The sequence below is a fragment of the Coptis chinensis genome, chromosome 8 (genome assembly GCF_015680905.1).
Source record: "Coptis chinensis isolate HL-2020 chromosome 8, ASM1568090v1, whole genome shotgun sequence".
NCBI lineage: Eukaryota > Viridiplantae > Streptophyta > Magnoliopsida > Ranunculales > Ranunculaceae > Coptis > Coptis chinensis.
In genome coordinates, this window is record NC_141463.1 from 80,787,583 (window position 1) to 80,801,597 (window position 14,015).

Genomic DNA, 14,015 nt, shown 5'->3' on the forward strand with positions numbered 1-14,015 from the left:
AGAACCAGGTTTTAATTGGGCTACCCAAAACTGAAACCGATAGAGTGCCCGACCCGAATGAACACCCCTGCCGTGTGGCAACGATGTGGCAAGTTTTACATAGCCACATAGGAAAGTACTTAGAGAAAATGAAAAATAGCATGCACATGTAAAAAAAAATGGACGGAAATGAAACAGAACCAAACGTTGCAAAACGTGGTAGACATGGATACCCAAACTTGCTCAAAAAAAAGTTTGAACCCCAATGTTCGATTAAGGGTATAGTTCATTACCCAGCTATGCATTTTTTTCTATTTTAGGTTCATACATTTGGCACCGTCTGTGGGGATGTCAGGGTAAGTCAGAAATGACACCAAGAGCGAAGAGAGGGGTAGGCAGACCAAGGAGGGCAGTGGTGCAAGAGCCAACACCGGAGGCGGTGATTGATGAGGAGGGAGATCAAGAAGAGGAGCACGAAACAGAAGAGACCCGGCTTATGCGAGAGGAGATTGTGAGGCTGAGAGAGGAGAACGACGAACTGAGAAGAGAAAAAGAAAGAGCGAAGGAAGAAGAAGGGGAAGAAGCAGAGGAGGAGTCCAATGATGAGGAAGGTGGGCTGAGTCTTGTTGAAAACCCGATGGCTGGCTTGACCATGGAGCAAGTACAGGAGATGATAGATAATGATAGAGAGGCGAATCAGTAGCGAGCGAAGGATTGGGGGGGGGGGGAGCGGCTAGTCAAGTGGTGGCCGGACTGAACCGCAATCTATTAGCAGATGCCATTTGGGCTTTAGAGGTCCTGAAGCATTTCAATCAGTCGAGGTTCGAAAGATATGAGGGCAAGGGAGACCCGGCGGATCACATCCATCATTTCCGACAACAGATGCCTCTTTGGCAAGAGGCTCGTATGATGGGCTGCGGTGTATGATGTTTTCGGCCAGTCTCAAAGGAGGGGCATTGGATTGGTACTACAGGCTGCCGGCGGGAAACATAAGTAATTTCCAGGAGTTGGAACAGGCATTCATAGACCACTTTATACACCAGAAAAGGCGAGTGGTGGATATCGTGGCATTGTTCAACGTGCGACAGAGATCTGCGGAGTCAGTCAGAGAGTACTTGTGTCGGTTCAAGGCTAAGAAATTGAAGGTTGAGAATCTGGATGAGAGAACCGCGGTGATCGCATTTGAAAGAGGACTGCGACCAGGGACAGGAGTGCATCAGTCCGTGGCGAAGAATGAGATCGTGACCTTGCACGAATTATATCCGTGGGTGGAAAAATATATAAGATATGAGGATACTATGCACAAGGATTCCAGGAGGTCAGGGAAGGCAGTGTTAGCATTAGAGAAAGACAAGGAGTACCAAAGAACAGAGACTTCCAGAAAAGAAAGCGGGGGGTATCGCGGATACCCCCCACGGGCGGAAAGGAACCGGGAGGGGATTCGAATGGAGAACAGGGAGAGGAAGCCATACCGCGAGATATAGGTGACTCCATTAAATAGACCCCTCGGTGAGATTTTACCCCTGATTAAGAACATGCAGGGATATGAAGGTCCGCAGAGCACATCGACGAAAATACCGGATAAACCTTTCTGCGCATATTACCAGATACGAAATCATGAGACGAACGACTGTTACGCGCTAAAGTGGTTGGTCCAGAGATTGGTGGAAAAAGGGAGGATGAGGGAGTTCGTGAGGGGCGCACATAATGAGGAGTGGTTGCCACGCCAGGACCGAATACTGGGAACTATTAATGTGATTTTTAGTAGGGAGGTTTTAAGTCATAATTCCCATAGGGACAAGGTAAGGAGAACCACGAGCATCTAGCAAATCAACGAAGGGGTAGATAGGTTGCGACCAAGGTTAGGGGCAGCTGAGGAAAAAGACATGATTGTCTTTAGCAGTGCGGATCTACGGGATGTGGATTCCCCCCATGAAGACGCGTTGGTCATCACGGTAGCGATGGGCAACTATATGGTGAAGAGGGCGTTGATTGATTGTGGCAGTGCAGTGGATTTGCTGTTCAAAGGAGCTTTGGAAGAAATGGGAATTGATCCTAGGCAGCTGAGTCCGCTGCGAACCAATTTATACGGCTTCAACGAAAGTATGACGGAATCCATGGGGGAGCTTTTATTGCCAGTGACCATGGGTCTAGTGACAGTCTTCGCCCGGTTTATGGTGGTGGATTCTACATCTCAATACAATGCAATTTTAGGAAGGCGGTGGATTCATGAGATGAAGTCTGTCCCATCGACGTATTACCAAGTGATATGATTTCCCACACCGATTGGCATGTATGAAGTTCGTGGCGATCAGGTGACGGCCAAGAACAGTCATTGGGGTATAGTGAAATGATTGATCCGCGGACTAGAATGAGAGACTTCACACCCTCGGAAGAGGCAAGCATAGCAATTATAGTGTGCCTCTGTAGAGGGGGAGGAGTCGATGGTGGGCCCGAAGACACTTGATGAGATTGAAGTAGTGAATATTGGTGAGGGGGAAGAAGAGAGGTTCTCGTCGGTAGGATCTAGCTTGCCGGAGGAGTGGAAGGGTAAGTTGGTACAGTTCTTGTCTGAAAATAAAGATGTCTTTGCTTGTGTAATTGAGGATGTCACGGGATTAGATCCAGAGTTCGCATATCATCGGTTACACATGAAGGAAGACACCAAGCCAGTAAGGCAAAGGATGCGAAGCATTAGGCCGAAGTATGCTGAGGGAATTCGTGAAGAGGTTGCGAGGTTAAAAGGAGCTGGAATAATACGAGAAGTGGAATTCACAGATTGGTTGTCCAATATCGTTGCGGTACCAAAAAAGAATGGCAAGGTTTGTATGTGTATTGTTTTTACAGATGTGAATGTAGAGTGTCCCAAGGATAGTTATCCAATGCCGTGGGTGGATGAGTTGGTGGATAGAACAGCAGGATTCAAAATATTTTCATTCATAGATGCATCGATGGGGTATAACCAGGTCGCGATGTACGGACCGGATCAGGAGAAGACAACATTTATGGTAGAAGGCGGCACGTATTGCTACACTAGGATGCCATTTGGACTTAAGAATGCCGGAGCTACTTTCCAGTGGTTGGGAGAGAAAATGTTTGAAAGTAAGATTCGGAAGGGGATCAAAATATACATAGATGACATGGTAGAAAAGAGCATGTCAGAGGAAGAGCATCTAGAGGGTTTAAGAGAGACATTCGGTATCCTACGGAAGTACAACTTGAAGTTGAATCATGAGAAATGCACATTCGGGGTGACCACAGGAAAGTTCCTGGGCTACATTGTTACTTATAGGGGAATAGAGGCTAACCCTGAGCAAATAAGATCCTTAGTGGAGATGCCATCACCACAGAATGTCAAGGAAGTGCAGCGGTTGGCCGGTATGGTCGCGACTTTGAATAGGTTTATTTCTAAGTCATCAGACAAATGTAGACCGCTGTATCGATTACTAAGAAGCACACCAGATTTCTTGTGGACATCAGAATGCGAGGAGGCATTTCAAGAGTTGAAGAGGTATTTGGGCAAGGCTCCTCTGTTGTCACGACCAGAGCAGGGGAGAAATTATACTTGTATTTAGGGGCCACCAAATATGTAGTTAGTTCGGTTCTCGTCCGGCTCATTGACAGAATGGAGAAGCCGGCGTATTTTCAAAGCAAAACATTGATGGACGCAGAGACGCGGTATAATAGAATTGAGAAATATGCCCTGGCATTAATCTTCTCGGCCCTAAAGCTGAAACCCTACTTCGAATCACACTCAGTGGTAGTGGTGACGAATCTGCCTCTAAAACAAGCATTAAGGGCAGAAAAATCAGGCAGAATATTGAAATGGACAGTGATGCTTAGTTCATACGAGATACAATATCAGATAAGAACTGCGGAGAAAGCACAGGCGATGGCAGAGTTTCTGGCAGAGTTCCCCGCGGAAGATCCCACTTGGGGAGAAGATATGGTCATGGAACCAGAGAAGGATGTAGAGCCCGATCTCCTAGACCCTTGGGATAAAAGGAATGGGTGGAGAGTATTCGCAGATAGATCTGCTACTGATGCATGCAGTGACATAGGGGTTGTATTGGTTACACCTAACAATAACAGAATAGAACTGACTAGGAAGCTAGGGTTTGCGACAACAAGTAATGAAGTAGAATATGAGGCCGCAATGATAGCGGGGTTGAGAATGGCCAAAGACTTGGGGGTGAAGGAACTGACCGTGTATTCAGATTCAAACTTAGTGGTGTGTCAAACAAATGGAGGGTTCACTGCCCGTTGTCCGTGGATAGTAAAGTATTTAGAGGTGTTACACAAAAGGTCCACCAAGTTTGCGAAGCTCAGATTTGTACATTTGGGTCGTGGTGAGAATAGGCATGCGGACGCCCTTGCGTACATGGCTGCAGCCATACCTGGGTCAGAGGAAAGGAGAATACGGGGTAGGAAGATTGGAGAAACCAAGCATAGAGGAGGTAATGGAGGTGTGTCAGATCACAGAAGAAGAAGGGGGATGGATGGATCCCATTAAGTGCTTCTTGGAGGGCAAGGAGGTGACAGATAAGAAAGAAAGAAGAAAGTTGGAACAAAATTCTCAGAGATACGTACTGCTTGTAGGCGAACTATATCGAAAGAACTTCAATGGGCCATTGTTAAAATGCTTGGGACTGCGGTTAGCCTTAGAGGTACTGGCAGAGATGCATGAAGGGGACTGCGGGAGCCATTCTGCCATGAGGACTACGACACACTGACTCTTAACGCAGGGCTATTTCTGGCCCCACATGAAAAGGGATGTAGTGGAGTTCGCTAGGAAGTGTGACAAGTGCCAGAGATTTTCACAGCTGATATTCTCCCTCACAGAACCCCTACATAATGTCTCAAGTCCGTGGCCTTTTGCTATGTGCGCGATGGATATTGTAGGACCATTGCCCATGGCTAGCAGAAAAAGGAGGTATATGCTAGAAGCTACGGACTACTTCACTAAATGGATAGAAGCTGTACCCTTGCAGTAGGTGAAGGAGACGCAGGTGATTAAGTTTTTATAGGAGAACATCATATGTCGGTTTGGACTGCCATATTGCATCATTGCGGACAATGGAACACAGTTCACGGGAGTTAAGGTGATTGAGTTTCTGCAGGCATACAAGGTGAAACAGGGGTTCTCGGCCCCCTACAACCCTGAGGGCAATGGACAGGCTGAATCTTCCAATAAAATGATAATGAACAACCTTAATAAGAGGAAGTTGGAAGATAAGAAAGGGGCGTGGGCAGATGAGTTGAACCATGTTCTGTGGGCATATTGAATTACTCCTCGGATGACCACCAAAGAGACCCCATTTGCCTTAGCCTATGACGTCGAGGCTATGATTCCTTCAGAGATGGTGGCAGCTACAATGTGAACCAAGGCCATGGAGGAGGGTTCTAATTGGAGCATCTTGGTCATGGATTTGAATTTGGCGGAAGAAAGAAGAGACTCAGCCCGCATTCAACTAGAGGAGTATCACAGGCACTTACAGAGGCAATATAACAAGAGGGTCAAACCGCGGCAGTTTCAGATAGGAGATTTTGTGCTTCAGCAGGGTGACCCCTAGTACGAAGAAGGAGAGAGATGGGAAGCTGGGTCCAAATTGGGAAGGACCCTACACCGTGATGGAGGTAGGAGGAGTTGGAACCTACAAGTTAAGAACAATGAAAGGCAAACTGATAGAAAAGCCATGGAACGTGAGAATGCTGAATTTTTTTTACAATTGAATGTAACAAAGGTACAAAGCAATCTAACGGAGGTCCAGAGTAAAGGACTATAGCTGTTTGTAAATATATAATACAACGACCCTTTTATGAAAAGAAATTTGCCTACTATGTATGGTTCCTAAATCAGATCTAGATAGCGATATAGAGGAGTCCCTTGCAGAGAGGTATAAGCCCTTCACGGGCGGGAAATACCAAATGACACATGGGGCAAAGAGAGTGGTCCCCATCTGGCTACTCAGCCCATCGAAAAGAGAGACAACAGAAGGGACGACCCTTTCGCTGACAGTAACGCCCAAAGGAGCCTAGAGCAAGACGAGTTATTCTAGCAGGTTACATGGCATGGCTAAACCCAAGGAGTGGGATGAACCCTTCGTGGATGAGAATTGCGAGAGACACCTGGGGCAAAGAGAGTGGCCCCCATCAGGTTGCTCGGCCCATCTAAAAGAGAGACAGCGGAGGGGATGAGTGATAAGAGCCCAAAACTGTAGTTTTAACCCCTTAATAATCATACTGTTAGACCAATTATGTGAATAATAAGTAAGAGTTAACACTGATTACGCGTTTTCATGCATTTCAGGCTTCAAAGTCCATTATGTGCGAGAAATGTGCCACTTTAGCGAGATAAAAGGAGCAAAAGTCGTGAGAACTTCGAATGCCATATCTTTGGACTCGGACCTGGATTGAGGCCTACCTTATGTCAAAACGACCGTCTCGGAAAGAGCTTTGCAATGGTCCAAGCCTTGACCCAATCAGAGGAGCAGAAGTGGACGAAAAGTCTGTGGAAGTCAACTGCAACTGAAGAGGCCTTTTGAATTTGAAAGACTTGGGTTTTGGGCCCGATTCTCGCCCAAAACATGGCTCCAAGCCCATGCACGATTTTTGATCTGAATGTATAAAACAAAAGCTTTTAGCTCTTTGTTAATGGTAGATAGATAATGGTAGATTAATTAGTAGAGAATTAGGGTTCATAGCTTAGAATAGAAAGTAGCCATTAAAATAGCTTCTAGATCTAGATTTAATTGTTTTCTTTAATTAGTTTCAAATCCCTTTATAGATTAAACCTTTGAATCTTGTTCTTCATTTTGATTAGATCAATAAAGTAGTATTCTTTATCCATTTCGATTTTGTCAATTCCAATTCTAGATCTAATTTCAATTCATGTCCTTAGTTCAATTTAGTCATTAAATTAGATTTCATTATTGTTTAATTAAATAAATTTCAATGCTTTATATTATGTTTAGTTTTAATATAAATGGAAATGATTATGAATGATTCAAGGCTAAACCTCCATTAGAGGGGTTGTGAAGCCTGATGAAAGCTTGATTCCGATTATCGTAGAGTCGTCAGATTTTCTATTCCACTCTAGAAATGATTAGTTCACCATGAGAATGAGTTTAATTGTTCACATGCTAGTTATGAATTGGTAGAAATGCCATGTATAATTAGGGATTAGGAATAACCAATTGTTTCTCGGCGCCATTCAATTCGATTATTAACGATTCGCCGTTAGTGGATTAAGTTGAGTTAAGGTGGAATCAATCCCCCTCTAACTCCTTATCATAGAATCAACGTAGCATTCCCCTTAGTATTCTGATAACCGACTAGTTGCATCTTGTGGGTAGTTGCATCGTAGTATAATTCCCTTCGTAAAACTCTCATTGACTTAAGAGTGACTAGTTAGACTATGAAAACAATCCATGCTAGAGAACTAGGAGTGGAACGAACTTCGTACTCCATTTAGTGCAATTCGCATCGAGAGTAGAAGCTTTGATAATAAATCACGTAAAAGAAAAGTTTAGTTTACTTACGATTTGAGTTTAATCGTTCATTTCATAGGTCACTACAAGAAAAAAGGCTTTATATCACTGTTAAAAACAGTGACAAAAAGTCTTTTGTGACGGTTTTTTTTTTTTCCAAAACCGTGACGGAGTGAGAGTCATTTATTTTTTCCCAAAACCGTCACAAATATTTGTTCCAGACTAGCCTCTCTACCATAAAAAACGGTAACAACTACTCAAAAACCGTCACAACAAATCATATCATTTGTGACGGTTTTAAATAAACGGTTATGCATTCATCCTTTTAACGGTCACAAAATCATAAAAAACGGTAACAACTGCCCAAAAACCGTCACAACAAATCATATCATTTGTGACAGTTTCAAATAAACAGTTATTCATTCATCTTTTTTAACAGTCATAAAAAGTATCATTAGTCATGACTGTTTGGGTAAAACAGTGATATGTATATATAAATATATTTTTTTTATTAAAAATAATAATAAAACGTGAATATATATAAAAACCCCCAAAATTGGGGACCTACAATAAACTACACACACCAATAAACTACATATCCTAATATGATCCATTAAATTTCAAATAACACTCATATATATTGCTAATTTCATTGAAACATTCCAATCCCATTAGATAACCAATATATATTTGTACTTAATCGTAAAACGTAATGAAATAAATAACACATTTCCAATCTAATTCATATAAATATAATCAGCCTAATCCAAATCCAAATCCAAATGAAAAATAATCTAATCTCACAAATTCGATCACCCATATATATGTCTCTTCAGCCTTATGGTCCATCTTCATCTTGAGGATAGTTCATAATACATTCTTGGATGAACATAACAAAATCCATTCGAACTTCATTTATTTCCTTGTCGGTGAAGGCCTTTTTATTGCTAAGATTTTTATCCGAAATATAAGAAACAAGTTTAATATTTTGCAAAATAGAGAATAAAAAAAGTTAAAAACACAGCTTGCTAAAGATATCAAAAGCATAAATTAAGTTAAAATGTGAGAGGTATTTTATTTACTTTCAATGACAAAGGAGAAGGATCGCCATTATGTCTCGCATAAAGCGCATTGAGTGAATACCACATTGTTTACCGTCCGTTGCGAGGGGCCCTCGCAAAAATATCAAATTATGAAATTGAATCAGGGGGCAAATTACTTATTAGGGGCAAAATTGTATTTTCAGAACAAATTAGTTCTAAATAGAAAAAATGCAATCGGAGGCAAGGGTTGAGCAATAAGAATTGCAGCGCCTGTATCAACCAGTTGTTTGTAACTGTATATTAGGGTCCTACGCATCGATGTCAAAATATTGTCATTGTTAAAATGATAACCACACAGGATAGGAACATTGTTAAATTAGTTTCCAGAGTACAAAAGTTACATTAATTATTCAAATGGAAAAGCTAATGGTAAAAGAAAAGAAACGAGGTGATGCTGCTTCACTTCACTTAACCCTGGAAAGAACAGATGACAGAGAGACTACGCACCAAATATATTGTTAGCAATACAGTTGCATCAAGTAATAAAACTACGAACTATAGCAGTATTAGGCTGATACACCAATCGTATTAGTAGTCATATATTAGGCTGATACAGTTACACTACAACTAAACAAACACAACTAAACAATCTATTCACTTCCAAACAAGTCTCCAAACCTTCAACATCACCATTTCCAACACACAAAACCAACAAGGTACCACGACTTGCACTGGGGACACACAGCATACACCACCTGCACCACACCCCAGCCAACACACACAAGCACCAAGATGGCTTTCTAGCATTGGTCTATTCTTGGTCTTTGCAATGTTGACTTGATCTGTTATAGCACAAGGTCCAACCACCAACTGCTACACCCCCATTGGCTTCACCACCAGCAAGTGAACCTGCTCCAGTAACAACTATTGTACCCACACCATCATCTGCTCCTTCAATGGTTCTAGTCAGTTCTCTACATCACCCTACTGCTCCTGTTGAGCGATACTGCATTGCAGTGGAGCGTGGCGTAGTATATCATTTATTTGGCTCAACGAACTGTCTAACTCTAAACATCATAATACTCATGAGCAGATTATATGCATGTCTTGTCAAATCTAATGAGAAATACTATACTGATTCTGCTGAAGATAACCAACTTTTATAGAAGTAAAATATGCATGCAGCAGAATTAAAACTCTCACCTATGCAACTCAATAACTTTGAGGGTTCTTATTTGAATTTTTTTTATGGGAAATGGTTCCTGGGCAGTGATGGTGATTACAAGCCATGAACTGTTCTCAGTTCTCACTACTGCAGAAGGAATCACTTAACAAACTGGAAAGAACCGATTCTGCAGATTTAGCCGCTCTACAGAAAGTTTTCATTTTATGGGCCTGATTTTTATTGATCATGCAGAGGCGCTTCAGACCTTCAGGGCCGATAGTTTGAGAACTGATACTTAAATAAAGTGCCAGTGATTTCCTTTGATGTGAGACTTTGAGTTTGGAGATGCACTTGTCATTCATATTTGCCTCTCAAATTGCATTCGCTTCCCCTCCAAATTGCATTTCGCTTTCCTCAAGACACAAGAAAAACTGTACATAGCCTAACCCATTCAATACAGCATTATATAAATAAGAACTGTTCTTAAGGTACAGAAGATACCCTCTTAACTATGGCATGGGAGGGAAGCAAGGGATTTCCACACTCGTGAACAGCTGAACTTAATTAACTAGTGAGGTTGGCATATGCTTCTACAATCCCCCTCCCCCATGTCGCTTTTAACTTCTCCGCTTTGAAAAAGAATTTTTTGAAGAATACTTTTGATTGAACAACCTTCATTCCAGTCTTTCATAAAGTTGATGAGCAGGAAGCAACACTCCCTCTTGTCTGCCGTGGTATTGTAGGAGTTGCAGCTTAGACAGAAAGGCAAAGGGAGTTGTCCGCTGGTTTGTCTTTGGCGATTGCACCATAGATAGAGCGGTGGTCGATCCGGATTCTACTGCCCTACCCTTCCGATACGTCCGCTCATCCACAGCTCTCTCTTCGAGCCCACTATGTTGTAAGGCTGCATCCCTTCGGCCCAATACCGGCTGCGTTTAAGATCAAGGAGGGGCTGGAGCTTGTTTAGAATCGGAGTTCACCCGCTTTAGCTGCAGCAGACTTAGCAAGCTTTAAGGAGGGTTTTTCAGAACCAGCTCTGCCTATCAAGCTTGTTGAGGATCCACTTGAGACAAGAAGGCAGCGTTGGAATTGAGCGCCGCCTCGCCTACTTCTACTCCGAAAATGGGCAGAACAGAGTGCTGTCACTAATACAAATACGGCACCCCATATTAACCTACTTCGTGAGGTTACGATAAAGAAAAATCACTCTTTCTTCAGAAATCGTATCCGTAGCTCAGTCGCTAGTACGGAGACTGCCCGCCCAACTCTTGAAGGCAGCTAAGCAGCACGAAGCTCCGTGAGTCCGTGCTCAATACATCGATTCTATTGCTGCTTTTGGTGCTTCTATCGTCATAAAATGAGATCCCATCGACGATAACTATCGTCAGAGTCCTAAAACGTTGGAAAAGTCTAAGTATAAATGGGCTTATAGCTCGTAAAGTGCTTTTCTAAGGCTGCCTTGAGTTGACTTTGATAGACATATTTCGGTTATTTCCGCGTTGCAAACTAATTGAAATCTTGTTTGATTAAAGCTATAAAGCTAGTAGAACAAAGATAGCCGGCTTGAAAGTAAGGAATAAGTGCAGAGGAATCAACAGCTGGGGAGGACTCGAGATAGATAGATAAATAGCGGTAAATCTCTTCCAGCACCTTACCTAAGGGTACAGCTGCTAAGCAAATATGCGTTGTTATCTACAACAAGCCTTCATTCTAACTTGCTATAGACCACCCTGGGGTTCGCACTACTTCCACAATACCAGATACCGTTACAAAAGTTCGCACTGACCCAGCTTGTTGCTATAGACAATTTAGACTGACTTGTGCTTGGGCGAGGGTTATGCCAGCTTTGAAAGCATTGATGATGCAGAGACAGCTATCCAGGGTCTGAAACAAAACTATGGTTCGTCCATTAAAGGCCTGTTTGATGCCAATTTATTAATCCACTGCTTCTTGCTAATATGTTTGTTTGTAAGTGATAATATAGAGATGTTCAGGCCTTCAGGGTCCGATAATTGACAACTGAAACTTACAGTGTGAATGACTATCTTTGATGTGAGACGAGGCTTAGAGATGCACTTGAAATTTATTATTGCACTTCTACTACTCGTTCCTCTAAATTGTTTTCCTTTCCTTGCACACAATCCTTCTTATCCGGATTTTGGATGTACTTCTTTATACAAATACTTTGAGGGTTCTCATTGCAAAAAAATTGAAGCAAATGGGAAACTGTATAGATGTGTTGTGCAGAATCAGTAGTTCTACAGAGAAGTTTATGGGAGGGTTATGTATATACAGACTCTTAAACGATAAGACTCAGTGTCAAATAAGGATGGTTTGTTATGGAAAGTAGGAGATGGTTCTAACTTCTTGCCTGTGTTTTTATGCTGAACCTTGGATAACCTATCGACCTATCTCAACAAAACAACCTGTCTAAAAAGCCTTCTCGATTCTATCCTAAATACAAACACAAATCTCAACAGGGTCCCAACAAGTCCAAGTTACTCAAAACCTCACTTGGAAGTTGGAACCAAAGTAGGATAGGAGAGGTGTTTCCTCAGGCTCTCACTAGTAGTAAACTAGTGAAAATTCATCCAGAAATCTCTGATAAAATCATTTGGGTTGCTAACAAAAGTGGTGAGCTTACAGTCAAGTCAGCTTACAAACACATAAACACGGAGGGAGACACATATAGCTGGTGGTTCTTGCCCTCTTGGATCAGTACAAAAGTGTCAAAGACTGTTTTGACAATAGAAGTTGTGAAGGTGATGTAGGGTGTATCCGTTGGTGCTTGTGGTTTGGGTCTGATTTGAACCTAAGAGGTAGAGGAAAACAGGGACAAAACCCTCAGAGACTGACTTGAGGAGGCAATACTATGGAACAACAATGAAAAGAGGAGACGCCAGATATGTACTTACCTATTTCTCGCTGATGATGTATGAGATATGTAGCTGTAGAAACAAGCTGGGATTTGGAAACATAGAACCTGAGATAATGTAAAGGGTGATGTCTTTCAAGTGAAGTAAGCGGAACTAGGTATATCCGAGTACATTATCCAAATTCAGAACTGCAGTCCCACGTATCAATATAAGAGGGACCAACGCAGACTAGAGACTGAAGCACATACAAAAATCCTGTTCATAGATGTGAGCCAGATCACCTAATTGACCTAATCTATTATTTAGAATTAGTCATACAGTTAGTAAAACAGAACCTGTCATCACTTTGAACAAAGACCAACTATTTAAAAATAGAGGGGAGAATTCACTTCTGTTGGTCAGGTAACAATCTTCTGACATGTTAACTGTTAATATCCTGATGACATGGAAAGGGTCCTACGCATCGATTTTGACCGGTGGTCTATGTAATGTAGATCGGATGGATTAGTTTCCTCTCGTTTTGAGAGGTGTATTCCACAGGCGTCAAAGTGCGTTGATCGGATATTGGTTTGACGCTTAGGCAGGAACTCTTGTCATCATTTTGGTAAGCTAATTTTCTGTGGATATAAAGAAAATAGTCTATGATGATGCTATGGGGAATGTGTATGTTAGGATGTAATACAATTTTTACAATTATTAATGAAAAGGGGTAGGGGACCTCTCAAACAACCTCGCTTGCTTATAAAAAAAAAAATAGTAACTGTAATCGTTTACCTTGATATGGTGCCAACATGGTTTTTGAGAACTTCTATTCACTTGGATCCCTTTTAAAGCTATCAACGCACTACAAGTTAAAAATTTAAGCAATTAATGTCAATATAAGAAATAAAAAAGTCTACATATATAATACAAAAAGTATACCAATAAATGCGTATGGAAATAGTTACGTACGTGTTGATAATGATTTCCATGTCACCGGTGCATTTACCATGTAATGAATCCAACCAATAAACATCCATACTAGACAAGTCGATGACAATCACAATCCAATGGAAGCTAAAACCAAACAAGTTATTAACTAGCATTTAATATGTATTTGTAACCAAATATGAGTTCAACAAAACCAATATAATATATGTCCATACCTTGGGTTGTAAGGAATGAAAACAATTTCATTCATGTTTGCTTCCCTCGGTCTATCAAGAACAAGTTTAGTTTTTCTTTTGAATCCACAACACCGAAGACAGTACGGGGTTGACAAACAAATATCCATCTCTAGAACAAACAAATTTCTCATACAAGCATCCGAAATGTGAAAACACAACTCATTTTATAAGCAAAGAAACATTCAATAAAATAGTTAGTAACAACGTAAGTTTTATCACCTCATATATGCAACCATACAAGGAGACTCGACAGATTCAAGATTACAAACATCCTTCACGCCATTTGTCTCTATGTA

At 41.6% G+C, this 14,015-nt stretch overlaps 3 protein-coding genes across 3 annotated transcripts; 2 read left to right on the forward strand and 1 right to left on the reverse strand.

The window, feature by feature from the left end:
* The first annotated feature begins 1,865 nt into the window (after positions 1 to 1,865).
* On the forward strand, positions 1,866 to 2,252 carry LOC147483435 (uncharacterized). Its single transcript, XM_086579554.1, has one exon. It carries the CDS (start codon positions 1,866 to 1,868, stop codon positions 2,250 to 2,252), a length of 387 nt encoding a protein of 128 aa, XP_086435680.1.
* A 1,352-nt stretch (positions 2,253 to 3,604) lies between these two features.
* LOC147483436 (uncharacterized) lies at positions 3,605 to 4,492 on the forward strand. Its single transcript, XM_086579555.1, has one exon. The coding sequence runs from the start codon at positions 3,605 to 3,607 to the stop codon at positions 4,490 to 4,492; it is 888 nt and encodes a 295-aa protein (XP_086435681.1).
* Positions 4,493 to 11,496: 7,004 nt separating this feature from the next.
* On the reverse strand, positions 11,497 to 13,754 carry LOC147483437 (uncharacterized). Its single transcript, XM_086578089.1, has 5 exons — positions 13,699 to 13,754; positions 13,505 to 13,609; positions 13,328 to 13,397; positions 12,593 to 12,660; positions 11,497 to 12,489 (listed from the first exon to the last, which is right to left on the reverse strand). The coding sequence occupies exons 1-5, from the start codon at positions 13,731 to 13,733 to the stop codon at positions 12,393 to 12,395; spliced, it is 375 nt and encodes a 124-aa protein (XP_086434215.1). The 5' UTR covers positions 13,734 to 13,754; the 3' UTR covers positions 11,497 to 12,392.
* Positions 13,755 to 14,015: the final 261 nt, after the last annotated feature.